The sequence below is a fragment of the Manihot esculenta genome, chromosome 16, assembly GCF_001659605.2.
Source record: "Manihot esculenta cultivar AM560-2 chromosome 16, M.esculenta_v8, whole genome shotgun sequence".
NCBI lineage: Eukaryota > Viridiplantae > Streptophyta > Magnoliopsida > Malpighiales > Euphorbiaceae > Manihot > Manihot esculenta.
Genome location: NC_035176.2, coordinates 24,947,944 through 24,968,764, shown reverse-complemented (window position 1 = coordinate 24,968,764; position 20,821 = coordinate 24,947,944). Strand labels below are relative to the sequence as shown.

At 32.9% G+C, this 20,821-nt stretch overlaps 1 protein-coding gene across 2 annotated transcripts; it reads right to left on the bottom strand.

The window, feature by feature from the left end:
- Nucleotides 1-36: 36 nt before the first annotated feature.
- LOC110603614 (transcriptional corepressor LEUNIG) lies at nt 37-20,046 on the bottom strand. 2 transcript variants are annotated; one of them, XM_021741408.2, is made up of 19 exons: nt 19,783-20,046; nt 19,655-19,702; nt 18,577-18,674; nt 18,348-18,457; nt 17,493-17,774; nt 17,338-17,411; nt 17,119-17,203; nt 16,966-17,035; nt 14,285-14,334; nt 13,825-14,115; nt 7,991-8,137; nt 7,332-7,574; nt 3,874-3,991; nt 3,671-3,780; nt 3,221-3,370; nt 2,040-2,195; nt 1,818-1,934; nt 766-972; nt 37-560 (listed from the first exon to the last, which is right to left on the bottom strand). In XM_021741408.2, exons 2-19 carry the CDS (start codon nt 19,681-19,683, stop codon nt 417-419), a joined length of 2,481 nt encoding a protein of 826 aa, XP_021597100.1. In that variant the 5' UTR covers nt 19,684-19,702; nt 19,783-20,046; the 3' UTR covers nt 37-416. The 2 variants fall into 2 exon arrangements, with proteins under 2 accessions (XP_021597100.1, XP_021597101.1); XM_021741409.2 differs by lacking the exon at nt 18,577-18,674 and having other exon boundaries at nt 19,783-20,045.
- Nucleotides 20,047-20,821: the final 775 nt, after the last annotated feature.

Here is a 20,821-nt window from a genome sequence, read left to right as displayed (position 1 = left end):
TGCTTTTATGATAGTTTCACAGAAAACAGGCGCATGGAAACAGAAAGAAAGGTCAGTGAGATTGAAACTCAAGAGTAGGAGCCATCCACTCTTTCAATATCAAAGAGTGCAGCAAATTTGAAACTAATAATATCTTTTATCATTGCGTTCATATACTGTTTGTGTTGAATTTACAATGACAACTTTTCAAGGTCTTTCCTGTAATACTTGCCAGATTATGACCAAAATTTGAGATCTTGGGGTTACTGGGATTTGGGTCAGTGTCCAATATATAACGTAAAATGGACAAAATCTTTAAACCCCTTATACTAAACAGGCAGTAACTTTGCCACCATAAACTGCTGCAAATGCATCTGTCAGAAAATCTGGAAACTAGTTTGCATTGCGTAGTATGCAAACGAAGAGGCACGATGAAATCATTTCCAGAGCTTGACATGCTTGTCGTGACTAGCGGAGGCTACCAATCCAGTAACGTTTGACACTGCCAATGCAGATACCAGTTTATCATGTGCAGGTAGAGCCATCGTCTTGTTTTCTGCCATGTTCCAAAGCTCCAGAGTCTGGAAGACAATGTGAAGAGATGCAGACAAAAAGCAGTTAGATGATCATGAGAAGGCTCATTTCGTACACATCCATGACAACCAAGGCATAAACTTGCACGTTCAAATTATAATCTAACACTTGTATCATATGAAGTCTACGTTCACCTTAATTTCAAAATATATGAGTAGGTAATTGCACAGTAAAAAAGCAGCAATGACTTGCCTCGTAACAGCCGATGATCAACAGAGACGAGTAAGTGGGATGGAAAACACAAGTATGAAATTTGTTGCCAGTGCAGTTAAATTCATGAACGTATTCCCCTTTGCTGCCAGAACCCACCGTCCACACTCTAACCAAGTCATCACTCACAGATGCCACATACTCGCCAGAAGGATCCCAGCACACAGAATGGATATGGTTTTTATGGCCCTACAATGAAAAATTCCACATCCATAATATGAATGTGATGTGAAGTCTTTGAGTCAAGTATAATGTGGAAACAGACAAATAAACCATCAGCATGAAGAATAAGAAACATCAGCTAAGTTGGAGATCATTAGAATGCGTTTTCTTTGAAGATTGGGCCTAAAATACTGACAAATTATCTTTCGCAAAAGCAGTCATAGCAATTGACAATTCTACCACTACAGACACATAAAGACAAATTACTATTCCGAGAGTGAAATCCATATGCCAACAACAGCCACAAATGCAGGTAAAAGATTTTTCAATAGAGTCCACATGATGAATTTGTGAAGCTTCACATGCATGCTCATAGCAATCTTCACTCGGTGACTCTTTGCCGATGGAAGTTGCATTAAAGAAAATAGCTTCCAAAGTAAATAAGCTTTAAAAGTTGAACAGCCATAAGGCAGAAAATCAGAAATTATAGTTGCTTAATCGGTGTTGTAAAAATCCAAGGTTTCAATTTGTTTACTGTGTTCCCTTGAAAAATAATAAAACAAATTCTTGTATTTGGACTAAGAAACCTGTGCCAGAGACTCGTAGTTACCACCCCTGAAATCCAGGGAGGTGCTAAAGAGCAAGGCAATCAAATTCACTATGTGAAGTAACTGCCTTAACATCAGAAGTGCATATAGGCAGATCAACTCGAGAAATTCCCATCTAGCTGACCAATCTGTAATCCACGAATGAACCATATGTAATTCATTTGAGCATGACCACATAATTATTTTGATAATTACTCCACTGAACACGTCCATGAATATTGTTCAATTGGAAGTTGTATGATAATAATGACAGTTGCCACTAACCTGCAATTTAAGCCTACACACTTTAGTCTCAACATCTAGTATGGATACCACATTCTCTGCAGCAGCTGCAATGATCCTTCCAAGATGAGGTTGAAACCTTGTCTGAGTGGCACCACCCTAAAAGACTCATGAAATAAGTAATAACGCAACTAAATCTGTAAAAATTAATAACATGTAGTTTTGCCCAAGACCCTGAATATGTTTAACGTCTGCATTTTATACCTTGAAGACTCCAACACAACTACCATTCTTGATACTCCAGTAGCGAATCTCACTGTTATTATCGCATGAACAAATAAGGTCCTCTTTACTAGGATGGAAATCCACTGACATCACAGTTGTAGAATGTCCTGTAAATGTGCGAAGCGAGTAGCCTGGCTGCAATTTAAAATAATCCATTGAACCATAGTCAGATAAATAGGTGTAACGCCATATAAGCAAGGGTAAAAGGTTAACAAAATGCAACTCAATCAGATACATGTTCTTAAAAATACAGGCCTATCATAATGAAAGTAACAACTTTCGGTTACAAGTTGGTACAAAACATTCAATTAGAAGTTGATTTCAACTCTTCAATAAAACTCAACCAATAGGGTCACTGTCTTAAGTATTAGGAATTAACTACCAATACTAGTTAAATAATAGTTCTTATAAGTGATTAAATCTCCTTTCAGAACAAATTTCAAAATTTGCACTGAAAAACAAATAACAGATTGTCCATATTGATAAGGTCACCGCTAAATCATAAATGTGAGGCAAGGCTGTATGTGGTAAAAACTTTTCATATATATAGGACTGAGTATTCGGTCGGTTCGGTTTAAAATCGAACTGAACCAAATAAACCGAAAATTGAAATTTTAATATTTATGAAAATCGAACCGAACCGATTTTGATCAGAAACCGAATAGAATCGAACCGGTCTGATTCGGTTCGATTCGGTTCGGTTTGATCGATTTCTATTTTTAATAATTTTTTTTTTATTTTTTACACTTTATTTTTAGTTTTTTAAATTTTAATTAAAATATTTTAATTTTAATATACTTTAATTTCTCTATATTATTAAAAATAACATATTATTATCACTAATCGGTTCGGTTCGATTTTTTCGATTTTTTTCTGATCAAAATTGAACCAAACCGAAATAACCGAAATTTCTGAAATTAAAAACCGAACCAAACCGAACCGAATTTTAAAATTAATTCGGTTCGATCGATTTTTTCGATTTGAACTGAATTAGTGCTCACCCCTCCATATATATGCAAGGTTGTATGTGGTTAAAACTAGGATGGTCTCTGACATCAAAGTATACAACATCTATATAACACTGACCCAAGTAATTAGCACATATCACACTTCAAAATCTATCCATTCACAAACAAATAAATCATCACATGTTTACTAACGTTATCAGCATCCCAAACCCTGACAGTTTTGTCTGCTGAAGATGTTGCAAGACGTGAAATGCTTGGGCTGAAGCGAACATCAGTAATCCATTGAGAATGCTCTTCAAGGGTAGACTTTGCTGTAAAAGACTCTGTACACCACAATGTAGCCTGCAGGAAATAATCAAGCCAACAAGTTTTTCTTTTTTTTCTCCTCAAAAAATTATTATTTCAAAAAAAAAAAAAAGAGGGAAAAAGAATCGGGAAGGAAGAGGAAAAGAAGAAAATTTTCATATGTGGGAGCATTAAGCTTTACATCCATCAGCATGAGAGAAAGTGGTAATCAGATAACTCGTGCCCATGCCCATTCTCATGACTTAAGAGGAAGGGTTATCCCTCCATCATTGTTTGTAAAATGAGTTACCAGAACTTCAAAAAAGTGGAAACGGCTTTATTATATTCTGGACTTACCTTCTTGTCATGCCCACCAGTTGCAAGCAATTTTCCATCTGATGAGAAGTGACAACATTCAACCTTACTGGTACTCGCAGGAATAGTCCGGATCTCCGAAAATGCAAAGCCTATGTTAGAATGAAATGTTAATCGCTGAGAATTTACATTATTCAATAATATGAATCATTCATCTCCATCAGCAACACTAAGGTTATATGTACCTTTGCTGATATCTGCAGATTGACCTACTCTATCTCTAAGGTCTGCAGCATCATGAGAAAAGAAAGATTCCACATGGTCGTCCAGAGTTCTATCATCCACAAAACGATCCGTATCAGCCTGCAAGAAATTTACTTGATTATTGAAATTTCAAATGCAATGCTAGAGGCAACTCCCCCCAAGTGTAGTGTTAGAATTCATGAGCTTCCATGCTATAATTAAGGGGAGTATTATAGAAAGTTATTCATATTTAATATAGAATTTGCATTCCTAAAATGATAGAATAATATATGTCTATATACTCTTAAAATTGGGGGATTTGATATATTCCTATTATAGTTGGAGAATCTCTTTATTTGTAGTATCATACTGTATATGAATTCGATCTTTCTTTAGAAATAGAAAAGTCTTTGTATTATGAATGATAGATTCCAATTCAATAAAGATGTCGCCTTTGAAGTTTTATATCCAATTCTTCTTATGTTATTTTCTTCTCTTCTATTATTTTAATTTTAACATATAGTAAATAACATTTACTAGGATGCATTAAATGAATCACAATATTTCTGACACAAAGGCTTGTGAATGAAGTAGAAGCCAATCATAAAATGTGATCTTCTACCCGGTCACTGCAATACTCTGCCTAGTAATGAACAATTTAACATGATCTCTGATGGCTCTTCCAAGCCTTGTCAGTACTCATTTAGAAAATCACAATGATAAAAGCAATCCAACTCTTGTATATGTCAATTTATGCAAAAGTGAAAAATACCAATAAAAACAAAATCAAACACCCTCTCACCTTTTCCCAACCCCCAAATCACAATATGTAACAAAGATGTTAAGCCACCTGTTAAGTCCCAATTACAATTGAAGCCAATTGCAGTAGTTCAAATAGTCATTGTAATTATGAAATTACAATACATTAGGAAATGGCTTTGTAATTAGGAACATTTGTTATATGCCTAAATAGCACCTGCAGATAGGTTTTCTTATTAAGTTCAGTTTTTCCTGTAAACAGTTTTTACAGCCCCAAAGGCTTGGGACAATGGTCAACCTAAATTATTCCAATCTTTCTTCTAATTTCTCACTAGCATTAGCATAAACAGTCCGTGAACTCACTCTTTAACATTCTGCCAATGCAACAATTAGATACATTTTGTTTATCTTCGCTTACTGTCATAATAATAACCCATAAGAACGCACAGATTAAAAATATTAATTTAGCACATTATACCACAAAAATGGCAAGTAAATCCCACCCCCTTCCCTTCCCTCCCTCCCTAATCAACTCATTCACAAGTTACAAAAATCTGGTTATGAAAACTCTCCCCATCTCTTTGCATTTCATTTTCCTCATCATCTTCAACTTCCATCCATCAATAACTGTCTTGGTTATATTTCTTGTCTGGCAATCAAAAACTTGGAGCAGCAAATTTAGTCCGACTAAAACTTGTCAACGTTAAGATTGACATCTGATATAAATTAAGTAATCATGATGACACAACAAAACTAGGGACATTTTGGAGAAAATACTGTCCATCGGCAACACAAAACATTTTAAGATAATATCATCCTTCATGCCCAGTGCAAATGCTGTAGCTGCATGGCATTCTGTTGTAGCAAGGGTGTCTAACTGTCTATGCCAGGTCACTTTTCTACCATAGAACTAAAGCAACCTCACTAAGAAATCAAGGAGAAAAAGTGAAAACATTGTTGCAGAGTGACAACATGCAACCCAATCCCAGGCACTCAAATCAGTTTAGATTGAAGCAAACAATGGACATAGACTTGCTTTATTTTGGGAGGTCTTAGGTTTGTGATGTAGAACAAGAAGAAACCAACAATCAAGAGAAACTCATTCCCAGCCTCCCAGGACACAGAGGAAGAGAAACACATGCTCAAATTTTTTGTTAATTCTCAATAGTACTATCGTAATAAGTTTAAGAAAAATACCCACATTACATGGGAATTTATAGACTAGCATCCTACTACTACAAAGATTGAGAAATCCTAGTCAAATGCTAAATAGAAATTTCTTAGGTGAAAAGAAAGCAGAAGAATAAACAGTAGGAGCTTGATAGTTAGGAGGAAAGTGAAAATATTAGCCAAGAGATCACTTACAAATTATTACAGGTCATTATAGAATTCAAGATTAGCAAGCAGGATAGTCAAGACTGTTATTGTAACTAGATCTATAAAACAGAAGAATATCTGTTCGTTGTGGCTCAGATGCAAAATTGATTGAGAACAAGAAGAAATTGACAATCAAGAGACATTCTCAAATTTTTTTACCAATTCTCAATAATAATATAGTAAAAAAGTTCTAAGAAAAAACCCATATTACATAGGTACTAGTGGAGTAGCAATCCTACTACCACTGTTAGAATTGAGAAACCCTAATCAAATACTAATTCGGAATCATAAATAGAACAAACTAGAAAACAATAACAAACCTAATAACAACACAATTCCTAAACAACAAAAGTTAGAACTTCCTAACTCTATACAATAACTATAATTCCTCAAGTTCAATACTGCATCAGTTTGCCAATTGAACCTGATGGTACCTTTCAAAATTTTTAGCTTTTTAAATTTAGAAGCACATAAATTAGACAAGAGGCAATAGATTTCAAAAGCTCTACAAGGATAGACAAACCATTTAGAAAATCGGTTGTGCTTTTTCCTACCCTTCACATGATGTACCCCTCTCTCTCTCTCTCTCTCTCTCTCTCTCTCTCTCTCTCTCTCTCACCCGCCAAAAAAAATAGCTTTTCTCTCTCTTAAGCAATCAACTAATGGCCCAGAAAGAGAAATTAACGGCCCAAAATTTACAGAAGATACTTCAAGGGGGGAAAAAGAAGGATTATAAGCACATGGAAAGGAAGAAGAAGGTTCCAGAATTCAACAGCTGGGATTGGTTGAGCTGTTAAAGGGAAATGCAAAAGAAGTCACAAGGGAATGAGAGAAGAGAAGGTGAACCTTTCTTCAGTGAAAAACATGCAAACAGCAAGAGAGGAAGGCAGGCAGTAATTTCTTTATTTATGCAGCATTAGCTTCCCTAGCACAGGAATTGATTTTCTGGGAGTTGTTAGCAACATTTATCTTTCTTATTTTCCTTTTTGTTACTCTGTTCCTATTCCTTAGTTGATTGATATTGAGAGCTATTGATTGAAAATTGTAATACAGAATAGTGAATGTAAGTGGTTATTTTACTATTGATAGCTATATATCTGTTTGTTTACAAATCCTCTTAAGCTCTATCACTCTCTCTTAATAAGTTATCTAGATTAAAACAAAGTTGTAAAACTGGGAGAAAATGGTTATTCCATCTGAGCAAACAAAACAGCTCAAAATTAAGAGAAATCAATGTAAAGAAAAAATAAATACATAAATAAAAGCAACATGGTTGAGAGCATTGCAAATGAAATTTGACAGGTAGAAAAAAGAAATTGCTTACCAGTTCATTTGAAGCAGATGCAAGGGAGCCCAATCCATCAGATCCAAACATGAGCAGAGACTTAGAGGAACCACTATTGTGTGGCAAAGTGGGAACTGAAATGGCATCTCCTGGTGTGTGAGTAGAAGGTGTTGAAGGTGAACTTGGCATTGGTCCAGTGGTGTTAGCAGTGCCTGAGCTATTGGCAGGGCCTGAAGATGACCCTGGCTGCTTTCTCTTCCGACCAAGTTGGCCTTTTGAAGCCTTAAACAAACAAGAATTTCAGTTAGAACTTGAAAACCTAATAAAGCATATAAACTTAGAGGTGATATATGGAAAATACTGAGGTCCTAAAAAATAATAATAATATGCTTGCATGCACAAATACAAAGATACATGACACATAAAATACAAAGATGAAAAAAAAATAGAGAGAGAGAGAGAGAAGGAAAAGAAAGGCACTTGATGTAAGAAAGAATCACAGATAGATGTTACATGGTGGATGGACACAAACTTTTCATAACATCACAATCATAATTATGGGTTAAAGCATATAAGACTGAAGCTGAAAACACTCTCACTGGGCAAAGAGGTGGAAGAAAGCTATATATTATCACAAGTATTGTCTAATAAACCAAATTTCGCAATACTAAAAAGTCACTAGAATCTAAATGGCAAACCTGGTCATTTCCTTGAAAAGTGTTTGACATGCTACCATCCACTGTCACGCTGCTAGAACCAATGACTTTGTCTTGTTGCTGGCTGTGATTTGAATTTTGAGACTGCTGACTCATGAGTGGAATATGTTGATATTGTTGCTGCTGTATCTGAGAAACATTAAATTATAAACAAGCCAAACCAAGAAGAAAAGAAGAGAAGCAATAACCTTAATGAAAATGCAAAGAATTGCGTTATAGAATTGGAAGTAAATATTAGTGAGCGAGAGCGTGCGTTTGGTTTGGCTTTTGGACTCTGTGCACCTTACTGGAAACTAGGTCGCCCATACAGGGTGAAATTTCTGTCCTCACTACCTGATCTAGGAGCATCATCGGTCACTGATCAGTTGTTATGAAGAACCCTAGTCACTGGAGGACCAGCTAGTAGGTCCTATACCTTCACTTTCGCTGATAGTCCCAGACACCAGTGTGTGGCAGCACATCCTGCATTTTCCAGTGACATGCTTTCACTTTTTGGTGTTGCCTCGATCAGAATACTCCAACTATATGAGTTGCATCAGCAGTTGGGTATGTTTTTGTTTGTGTTCTAGGCTTGGCAGTTGGCAGGCTTCAGAACCTTGTTAGTTCTTCCAATTTGCTGGGTTTTGATATGATTGTGGAGTTTATAGCTCTATTTCTTGACATGAAGCCTTAGGCTTGTTTGATTGCTGGGATTTTAGCACTTGCATTATTTGAATATGTCTTGTGATCTACTTTTGGAAATTTAGGTTTTTCAAGCTAATCTCAGTACTTATAAATAATGGCAGAAAATTGGGAAAAAAAATCCTAGTCCGTAGAAGAGTATGCCCAATTTTGTTGGTATTGGGCACAGTGAAGTCCACACTACTCAGACCATTGCTATCACTGAATCAGATAAATCTTCTATGTTTCTTATTTACCCATCATCCAAATAGATCAGTGATTCTGGTATTACAAATCTTATGACATGTAATCCTAATCTATTTTCTACTTTTCAATCCTATACAACATCCTATAATATCACTTTGGCAGATGGGTCCACCTCTTTTGTCTTGGTTCTAGAACTATTAATTTAACTTCATCAATCTCCAAGTCATCCATGTTAAGTCTATCTAAAGCTTTTAGCTTAATTTTTGCAGGTAAACTCACTCGGACTTTAAATTATTGTATTTCATTTTTTCCTAACCACTATAAGATCTTATGACAAAGTGAATTATTGATAGAGATCATGAATATGATGGTCTTTATATTCTCGACAAAAAGGTGCAAAGGTCTCTTGATTATTCTACTGTCTTAACTCCTTTGAAGTCCATTATTGATTAGAACATCCTTTATTATCTGCTTTTAGAAAATTATGCTCTCAGTTTCAATCATTGTCAGTTTTAGAATGCAAGTCATGTCAATTTGCCAAATATCATCACTTACCTTCATTTTCTATAGTCAATAAACAGGCCTCATCTTTTTTTGAGTTGATCCATTCTAATGTTTAGGGTCCATGACTAATTGTTCCAAAGTTGGGATTAAATATTTTATCATTTTCGTTGAGGATTATTTTCATGTTAGTTATACTTTAATGAAAAATTGTTCTGAGTTATTTTCTACTTTTTGTGCATTTTGTGATGAAATAAAAACACAATTTAATGCTTTCGTGCACACATTGCAAAGTGATAATACCAAAGCACACCTTTGACTGCCTTTTAGTCCTATATGACACAAAATAGCATTCTTCATCAATCTTCTTGTGTTGATACATCTGAACACTTCTTTTTCAAAAGAAAGTTTCTAATCAGTTTTGGGCTGACACTATCTCTACTGCCTCTTTTTAATAATCGAATGCCTTCCACTATTCTTAATTGATATATTCCTGATACCATTCTCTTTCCTTCTTGTTGTGGAATGTTATTCCTATTTAATATAGGATTTGTATTCATACGTAGAAAGAATAATATGTCTATATGTTTCTAAAATAGGGAGATTTAATATATTCCTATTATAGTTGAAAAACCCCTCAATTTATGGTATTATACCTTATACCATAAGTGTCTTGGATCATTCATTATAAATAGGGAAGCCTTTGTATTATAAGAAGATAATCCAATTCAATAAAAATGTAACCCTTTGAGGTTTTGTGTCCGTGGATATAGGCTTTCATAGCCGAATCACATAAATTTTCTTGTATTATTTCATTCTCTCTTCTATTATTCTAAATTTAACATGGTATCAGAGCCTTCAATTCTCTCTTCATTGATACTTTTCACGGTACTGTTCATCGATACCATTCACAACATTGTTCATCAGTACAGTTTATGAGCACTATTTATTGATATTGTTTATGGATACTGTTCACATCTACGTTTGTGTTCGATTGGTGTGGTTTGTTCAATTCTACGAGTTGTTTTGCATTGATGTTTTCTTGTCGGTATTGCTTTTGGAGAGAGATTTGTGTTGATGTTTCCTCATCGACATTGCTTTTAGAGAGAGAAGTGCATTTCTAAAGATTATTTTGTATTTTAGTACTTTGCTTAAATGCCTTTGTGCAAATGTTTTTGAATATGCTCATGAGTATAAGCTATTATGAGAAAGTTTTTTGCTTCTATATAAAATCTCATCAAGAGGGAGTATTAGAATTGTTGAGATTCGATGCTACAATCAAGAGAGAGTGTTATGGAAAGTTATTCCTATTTAATGTAGCTCTTGTATTCCAAGAATAATGTATATCTATATATTCCTAAAATAGGGGATTCGATAATTTCTCAATTTATGGTATCATGCCATAGGTGTCTTGGATCCTCCATTATAAATAGGGAAGCCTTTGTATTACAAGGAGATAATACAAGTCAATAAAGATGTAGCCCTCTGAGGTTTTGTATCCGTGACTGTAGGCTCTCGTAATTGAATCATGTAAATTTTCTTGTGTTATTTTATTCTCTCTTCTATTATTCTAAATTTAACACTTCTAAATCTTTATTTTCCATTGAACCTAGAATATTTAGTAGTACTTGTTTCGTTCGTAATGTTCATCTTAGGTCACCAAATTAACTTCAAAATATATAGGTGCTATTCTGCATTTATGCTACTCTTGACTTTCATCTTGTTTCTATTAATGTCAATTTCCATGAAAATACTCCTTTCTTCTCCTCACCCTCTTTTTATGAGTCTGGGAGACGAAGATTATTTATTGATTTATATTCTCACTAGGGATGGTAATAGGTCAAGTATTTTCGAGTATTCGATCCAATCGAATCCTAATAAAACAAGTTCAAATAGTATATAATTAGGTTTAGGACATGTTCGAATATAGACATTAATACCTGTGATGGGTTTGAATCAAGTTCGATTTATTAAACATGAAAAATATATTTTATAATTATATTTATAAATTTTTTATATATCCTCCTTTGAAAAATAGAATTTAAATATTTTAATGAAATATTAAATTTTTAAAATAAAATTATTATGAAAAATATATTTTTATAGATTATTAATTAAAAAATATTAAATTAAATGGGTTCAGATAGTTTGAGATCATTTTTAATTAGATTTGGGACATGTTTGAGTATTAAAAATAATAATTAGGTTCAAATTCAGTACCTATGATGGGTTTGAATCAAGTTCAGTTTATTAAACATGAAATATATATTTTATAATAATATTTTATAATTATACTTATAAATTTTTTATACATCCTCATTTGAAAAATAGAATTTAAATATTTTAATGAAATATTAAAATTTTAAAATAAAATTATTATGAAAAATATATTTTTTTATAGATTATTAATTAAAATATATTAAATTAAATGGGTTCGAATATTAATCAAGTAATAATAATTGGTTTGAGATGGGTTCAGATAGTTTGGGATCATTTTTAATTAGATTTGGGACATGTTTTGAGTATTAAAAATAATAATTAGGTTCAAATTTGAGTAGGTGATTTTCGCTTGTACCCTACCCTATTGCCACCCCTAATTGTAACTCATTTTGCCAGTCCCCGAACTGTTTTGCACCTACACCAACTCTAGAACTAGCTCGGTCTCCTGTTGCCGAAGTCTATTCCAAACAATGTCAGATCCAGTCTTAAGCGATCATGGTTCTGGTTTTGATCTTCCTATTACTTTTCAAAAAAGGTACATGTCAATGTACTTATCCTATTTCCTCATTTGTTTTTAAGGAATCCTCTTCTTATATTTCCTTTATTACATCCTTAGATTTGTGTCAATTCCAAAAATTATTCATGAAACTTAATCTCACCCTGATTGGCGTACTACCCTGGAAAAAGAGATGGTGGCCTTAGATGGTAATGGTACTTCGTATTTAGTAAATTTGCCTACTAGAAAGAGAGATATTGAATGTAACTAGGTGTTTGCAAAAAGTTAAACCTTATAGTTTGATGGACCGTCTTAAAGCTCATCCCAAACCTATAACATTGAGTATTCAAATACTTTCTCTCCAATAGCAAAACTTGCTTCTATTTACCTATTCATTTCTTCAAAAACTATTCATAACTGGCCCTTCGAATAAGTTGATTTCAAACGTGTTTTTCTAAATGATGATCTTCAAGAGGAAGTGTATTTCAAGCAACCACCTGGGTTTGTTACACAAAGGGTATGGAAAAGTGTATAGATTTGCAAATCTTTGCATGGTTTGAAACAAAACGCTAGTGCTTGATTTGGAAAGTTCAGTGATGCAATTCAAGTATTTGAGATGCAAAAGATTAAGTGTGTATCACTCATTACTTTATAAATAGTCTAAGATAGGCATAATCTTATTAGTTGTCTACGTTGATGATATTAATGATATTATTGTTATCGGAAGTGGTATGGCTGCCATTTCATCACTAAAATACTTTTTTCACACTCAATTTCAAATAAAGAACCTGGGATTATTTAAATATTTATTGGGTATTAAGGTAGGAAGGAGTAAAGAAGATATTTTTCTGTCACAGAGAATATGCTCTTGACTTGTTGACAAAGACGGGAAATTGAGTGCTAGGTTGTGTAGTGCACCTATCGCTCCAAAATAATAGCTCCCAAAAACGAAGGTGAATTATTTGAACAGCCTGAGAAGTATATGGAACAGATCGATACAATAAACTATCTTACATCAACTCGTCATAATATTGCATACTCAATATTGTAAGTTAGTTCATGTCTTCTCCAACAATTAATCATTGGACAACCTTAGAACAAAGCCTATATTATTTGAAGGAAACTCCAAGGCGAGGTTTATTTTATGGAAATCATGGGCATACCAATATTGGATGTTCTCAAGATGCAGATTGAGCAAGATCTAAAATTAATAGAAGATCCATTACATGATATTGTGTCTTTATTGAAGGAAATTTGGTGTCTCAAAAAGTAAAAAAACAAAATATCTTGGTCTAGTTCCGAATCTACATAGCTATGACAATTTGTATGTGAGATTGTATGGGTATATCAGCAATTAAATGAAGTTGGTCTAAAGACATGCCAAAACAAGATAGCAATTAGGAGACATGAACAAAGCTCTAAACAGAGCTTGAGTTTACTACATTTGTAATAAGTTGGGCATGATTAATAGAAAATGAATGAAGCTCTTGACAGGACATCTACACTCCAACTTGAGAGGGACTTTTATAGAATAAGAAGCGAGAATATATATTTATATATATATATATATATATATATTAGTTAGCATGATCATAGGGATTTTATTTCTTCCCTATTTGGATTTAAACTGTGTATATTTTTGTGCAGTATGAATTAATAATATGAAGGTTTTCCAATTCAAATCAATAATAAGATTTACCAACACTAAGCACAAAGGGGGAAAAAAGAATACCTTAATCAATAGATCAGTGTCCCCACGAGACAATGTAGGGCTATTAACTTGCATAGGTGATCCAAAGTTACCAAGAACATCACCAGAACTTAAATGGCCATCCTTTCCAAGACCCAAATTCTGGTTATTAAGAAGCATTCTCAGTTTTCTACGCTCCAAATCATTAACAGATTGTGATGACAAGTTTTGTTGTGCTTGTAGGATCAACTGCTGTTGTAACTGAAATTTACTGAGTGGCTGAGGGGATTGCATTAACCTTTGATGCTGAAGAAGCCCAAGCTGATCCACTCCCTAATAAAGTACTCAGGAATATTGGTTAGTCCTGAATTGCAACTTAAGGCCTTAATTAGAATTAGGTTTCCTAATTCTTTTTACAAAAAGTTTATTAATTTTTCTTCAGAAATTTTGTTATCTGTTAAGCAATCAAAGGATCATACCAAGCATGAGTTGGAAAACTTACTGTTAGAGGCCATCCTTTCAAAGTCAAGTTGCTTCCCCCTTGATTTTGTCCTATGTAATATGTATATATGAGAAATGTTAATTCCAATCAACCACTCAAATAACTAGCCCTTTTCCCTATGATTTTAATTTCTTGTCATCGGCATCTCACATGGTTCCTACTTCCTAATGATATTTAACAGTAATACATGATTTAATATGATGAGTAAACTCATAATGTCTGCAGAAACAAACATCAAATCAGAGTGTCAATGACTCTATATATTCTACGGACTGTAACTTTTATTCAAACCGAACATCTATTTACATTGATATACTTTCCGACTTCACTGAAGAAAGCTATAATACACAAATAGTGCAAGCACATATTGGCCTTCTTACAGACATTCATGCACGAATTTAACTACACTATTAGTCATTATATAAGCCTTCTAAGAAGTATCTAAACTTCTATACTACATAAACGATATATTGTAGCTCACTTTTTGTATTGTATTATCAAAATATTTTAATAATAATAATAATAATAATATGACTAGAAATTCAGGTACACAGTTAAGATTTGAGGAGAAGCAAAATTTACACGAGAAGATTTCTGAGCTGTTTGCAATACAATACAAGTAAGCTACCTAAGCATAACATCCAAGGTTGTATGGGCATCAGATTAAAGTAAAATTGCTGGAGACAACCAAAGAAGCATAACCTCTGGTATTTTTTCCGATAACAGAACTGCATTATAGGCATTTCAATAATAGGTATATAAAACTCATATTAATCCTAGATTTTAAGATATGGATTCCAGAACTAGCCAATCCTCTAAGGGTTCAATCTCCTAAAGAAAGCTTTAAGGAATAATGTTTATCCTAAATCAACAAGGACCCTAAACTTAAAAACAGAAAAAAATCAGAACTCCTTAAAACATCTAGACATATTTTACAGTAAATCTAGAAATTATGCAAACATCAAGACAAGGTTAGCCTAAGTTCATTCCCAACAAAGCTTCTCATCACCAAACATGTGCCAAATACATCCTATGTGACATCCAGACCATAACTTCAAGTCTTTTGGGTCTTTAATTTTGAATTTTCTTGAGTTCCTTGTCTGTGTCAGAAACATATGTTAATAGTTGAGGATACAGTATATCGTCATACAATTCATTTCAATATTCCCTTTTCCCTATTAATGATCTCCCAAAGTATGTGCTTTTTCATATAATATGGATAAGCATTATCCTAGGTAAATCAACTAATTCACAGTCTTCATGTTACATGCCCCAATCTTAACTCAAAGACCATGATTCCCAGTGATGGAGGCAGGAATTTAATTCGGGGAGCCAATTTTTAAATAACTAAGGTAAATAAAACATATTCTCTCCCGTTCCATTATTTTTGTTGATTTTTTTTATTGTCCCAAAACTATTGTCCACTTTCTTTTATTATAGTAATATATAATTGACTATTACAATCCTACTTAATTTTATATCATTTCTAAATCAACCTATCATTAATTGTTATTTTTCTAAATAAGTATTCAAAACACTTCTTAATATTTAATAAAATTTAATATTTTTAAGATGGGTATAATTAGAAAGTTAATAAAATAAATTGTCTTTCTTAATATGTGTGAAAAATCAAAATGGATAAAAATTATAGGATAGAGAGAATAAATACATATTCAAAAGATAAATTCTTATAAAAAGTGAGTAAACTATTATAATTATGTCATGATCATTCTCATTTATTTTTCATTGATTGAAATATATTCTTGATGATATTATTATCAGCATTTGCAAATATATTCTTTCAATATAAGTTATCCATCAATATTCATGGTTCATCACCAATTTTATTATAGAGTCGACTTTTAATGATATTTACCGTAAAAACATCTCTTTTCGCTATGTTTGTAACATGCAAATCCATAAAAAAAAATAATAATAATAATACTATTAAAATAATATAATATTTTAATAAATGATTTGCTATTGATTTTTTTAGAAAAATCAATATTCTAACCCATTAAAATTTATTTTCGTATAATTTCAATCATATAAATAGATTAGTCACCAAGTGAGATAAATAAAAAAATTATCACTTAATAATAAAAATGGTATATGAAATTAAATTAAATAATGAGAGAATAACCTAAGAAAAAATGGAGACTTGGACTTCAATCTTGAAAATGAGAAGCAAATTTTTTTGATTGAAAAATAATAGAGAAGATGAGGGATTAAATAGTAAAAATTTTCTTTAACAAATGGATTAAAGAGTTTGATTTTATAAAATATAATAATAATTAAATAATTTTGAAATAAGGGTAAGCTGGTAAGTTTATAACATACAGAAAACTAATGTTAATTTTTCATGTTTTAGGAAAAATTACCTATATACCCCTAAAAAATTTCAAAAGTTTCAGGAGGGGGCCATCCCCCTTGGCTCATTGCTGCTAATTCTATTCCATTTCCCATTTTTTTCAAGGATATAATAATTAATGATTTTGCAAGTACTTTTATCCCAACAATATTTAAAACTAAGGATTTAGGCGATCTTAGTTGAATTCATTGCTAAAATTATTTCTTGAATGAAACAGTTTTCTCAAAGCACTTCCTAGTTATCCACACACAAATATAATAAGGCAACAAAAGGTTTCCTCTGAAATAGTAAAAAGGAAATGAATCACCACCTCCAATCAATGATCCTTCTGTACCAGCAGTCCGGGGATTTATCATTGCATTAATCTCACTCTTTACATCCTGTTGCAGCAAAAATGAACCGGTATAACTAACAAATATGAGAGTTCTAAAGGTCATTCAAAAAACCCAGAACAAAAGTTTACCTGCGTAGATACAGGAAGTTGCTGATTCCGATTTTGAGCTTGCTGCAGATTTCCTGAGCCCCCAGGCGTACCATGCAGTGTTTGCCTACCCAAAAAATAAAATAAAATACACATATGTGGTGTCAGCTACAATTAATTGATGATATCAAGCCAGAATAAGACTATATCATGATACAGCATAATCATCACAAACAAAAATAATATCATGCAGAAAAGTACCCTGGTGGTTGTCCACTTAATGCAGCTGCCTTTAACAATGAAGCATGATTTGGATCCAGATCACTTAACCTTTGCTGAATAATAATATGAAGTTAGAACTTCAAATATCGGCAATTAAAAGATGTCAATCTTAAATCTCTTACAAAACTGAACACCTTCACAGATGCTTCATCCAGGGAATCCCTTTGCAGTGGAAGCTTTAGCCTGTCCTCATACATTTTTGTTGCCAAGGCATTTGCAGTTGCAGGGTTATGTCTTGTGACATCATTAGCAGCAAGGCCATTGGCAGTTCCACTTGGATGTGGATTGCCATCTCTTTGCTGCTGCTGCTGCTGCTGCTGAGCATGCCTCTGTAATAACATCTGCTGCATCTGCATCTGCTGCTGAGGTTTTGGATGTTGTTGCTGTTGCAGTTCCCGTGCCTTGACTATTTGAGTCTGTCATTTTAAAACATTTGATCTGTAAGTTTGTCAAGAACATTACTGACCTAGCAACTATACGGCAAATTATTGAAGAAAGTCTAATGAAACATATTGCTCTATTTTTATTTTGCCGATACAACAATGACACATCACACAAAAGCTATTTATGTTCTTGCAGTGAATGTGGAGAAAACTATTAAAGACTCGCACAATAAATTTAAGTGTTGTTTAGCAACATAAGTTTACATCAAAAGTTACAAGTTCAAAGAGTGGACAAAACTGCAGAAGACAATTTCCTTCCTTTGTACAGGGAAAGGTTTTGTTGGAAGAGTACGTCCACAACAAAGAGCAAGCTGCAAAAATGTCAAATAGACAACTGACAACTCCATTAGCTATGTGAAAAATGCAATTTCATTTTTCCTTAGCAAATTAGATACATGTGATTGGATACAGAAAGCATAATATTGGAATTAGGCCTATACCACATAGGCATGCGCAGGAAGAAAAGAATAAAAATGAGGCAATCAAAACAAGAACTATCTGAAAAGTTAACCAAAAAGAACAGTTAAACGAACTCCATAAACTGACCTCAATGTAAGATGCAGCAGCTTCTGAGTGCTTCTCATTTGTCCTAGCAATGAAGATGTCCCAAAAGACAGACCACCATTCAAAGAGAAAACCACCAGGTGCGTCAATAGCTGGGTAAAGATACACAAAAAACCAACATTAGTAGAGTTACAAAAAAAGATGAATGAAAGAGCACCATTTGAAACCCTTTGCTTAACTACTATCTATCTCTTCTATTAAATAGCCTTACCAACAGGATCTGTGGACACTTTCCCTTCAGCCTGAAACGCCTTTGCAGAATTATGAAGTTTTCTCTTCATAAGGTAATCATATATATAAACATCCAGCCTATTGCACCATGAATAGAAACATAACAAATATGTCAAACAAAGTAGAAGAGGGTGTAACAATGGCAAACACATGAGAACCGAAGACCTAAAAGCCTATACTGCTAATAAATTAGAGTATAGACTAATGAAAAAAAAGAGCATAAATTTATTGTTCTACAACTTGCTAATTTTCAAAACCTCAAACAAGAACCACCCACCTCATTGATTATTCTAACAAAATAATACAGCTTATTTGAAATTATAATTTCATTTTCATCTTCAGTATCAAACAGCTCAGGCCACAAAAGTAGAAACTTTAATTCCCATTTCCTCCAAATGAACAGTAATATGATCCATTTGGTTGAGGGCAAATCTTCAAAAATCCAACTTTGAATCTAAAATGGTAGGGAAGAAAAGCTCAACAAAACCCTGTTTTATTTCTAAAACAAGCCAAAGTACTTGCTTTTAGTTGAAGTGATTAAAATCTAGGGAGAAAAGGTTCAAAATTGAGAACAGAATCATAGAATCCAAACAGAACTATCTCCTTACGTTAACACAGGAAACCAAAATGTGATGAAATGCGAGTAACATAACCCCCAAAAGAGATCAGTTCATCCGTTACACAATCCATAAGGGTCATAGCATCAATAAACAACGAAGAGCCAAATCTCAAAACCCGCAACCAGAACTGAGCAAAACATAAATCTCTATTGAAAATCCAAGAAGTATGAAATACCAAGAACCAAAACTAAAGCACAAGAACACAAAGCACGCCCAAGAATGAAAAATGATTATAAAAAACAACAACAACACCAACTCCACAAGAAACCACTAAACTGCCAATTAAAGAAGCATGAAACGAAACAAAACATCAAAGAAAATAAAAATAAAAACCCTAAAAAGAAAACCCAAAAGTCCAAAAAGCTTAAAATGAGCTAAAACCCAGAAAAAGAATGACTGAAAAAAACGTAATACCACCAAATAACAGTGTATTCTTACATTTTATCAGCTTCCCAGTTCTGAGACATGGCTGTAGTAGAGCTTTAGCTATGGTAAAGAAGAAAAAGAAAACCTTAGAAACTGTGGCAGAAAAGAAAAAAAAGAAAAGGAGAAGAATATCTGCCTACAATTCTTGGATGAGATTCTTTAGAACTTCTTCTTCTTCTTCTGCGTGGGTTGTTCAAAGGAGAAAAGAAAAGTAAAGAAAAGGAAAGAAAATCCTTAGAAATTGGTTGCCACTGCCACCCCTTCCTCCACTTGGTAAACGATACGCAAAGATATGCTATTCCAGTTCATTCTTTTGAAGTCTATAGAATGCGTGCGCGTGAGCCATTGCATTTTCCTTTCTTTATAATTTCTCCCTTTCTTTTGTTTTCTTTTCAATTTCAACAGTCTCTCGTGCGTACTTCAGATGAGGCCCAGGTAGACTTCTGTAACGCAAATTTATGAGATTGTTCGAAGCTTTTTTTTTTTAATAGAGAAATTTAATATTTAGTTCAATAAATTTATTAGTTTAAAATGTTACTGTTATTTTAAAAAATTTATTAATTAATTTTTTTGCTAATTTTAATTATTAAATATTTTATTTTTAGTTTATAAATTTTAGAAAAATTCATTTGTTTATTTTGTAAGTTATAAAAAATTTATTAATTAATGTTTCTATATTAAAAAAATTTTAATTTTTTTTATCATACTTAAAAAATAAAATTAATAAATGACTAATTAAAATATTTTTTATAATATTAAAGATATTTAATGTATTTTTTAAAATAAAATCAATTAATAATTTTTTTTATAATATAAAGATTAAATAGTAATTTTTATATTAATTATAGAAAAAAATTACTATTTGATGTTATATGATACCTATCCAAAATAAGTAATTTATTATCACCACAAAACAGGCCACGTGGCAAATATCTAATAAGTGGCCATTCGAGGATTAGAAAAAAGGGAGATCCAGACACTTTAATATCGAGTTTGCCATCAAGGCTTGTCCTCCTCGACAGGCCGAGTCTTGGCACAAAATCACTGTTACTAAATATACTCTCATCTCACATGTAATCGCGAGATCACTAACATATTAGTTGGTGGTATCTCTTGATATAGGACTGATTAGACTCTGTCGAAAATTTCAATCAATAACGTTTGGGAAATACGAAACGA

Excerpts from the sequence above, each read along its gene's own strand:
- LOC110603614 (XM_021741408.2), bottom strand. The coding sequence starts at position 19,683 with ATGTCTCAGAACTGGGAAGCTGATAAAAT. Across the intron at positions 973-1,817 it reads TGTGTAGGCTTAAATTGCAG|GGCCATAAAAACCATATCCA; the intron begins GTTAGTGGCAAC and ends TTTTCATTGTAG. Across the intron at positions 561-765 it reads TGATCATCGGCTGTTACGAG|ACTCTGGAGCTTTGGAACAT; the intron begins GCAAGTCATTGC and ends ATTGTCTTCCAG.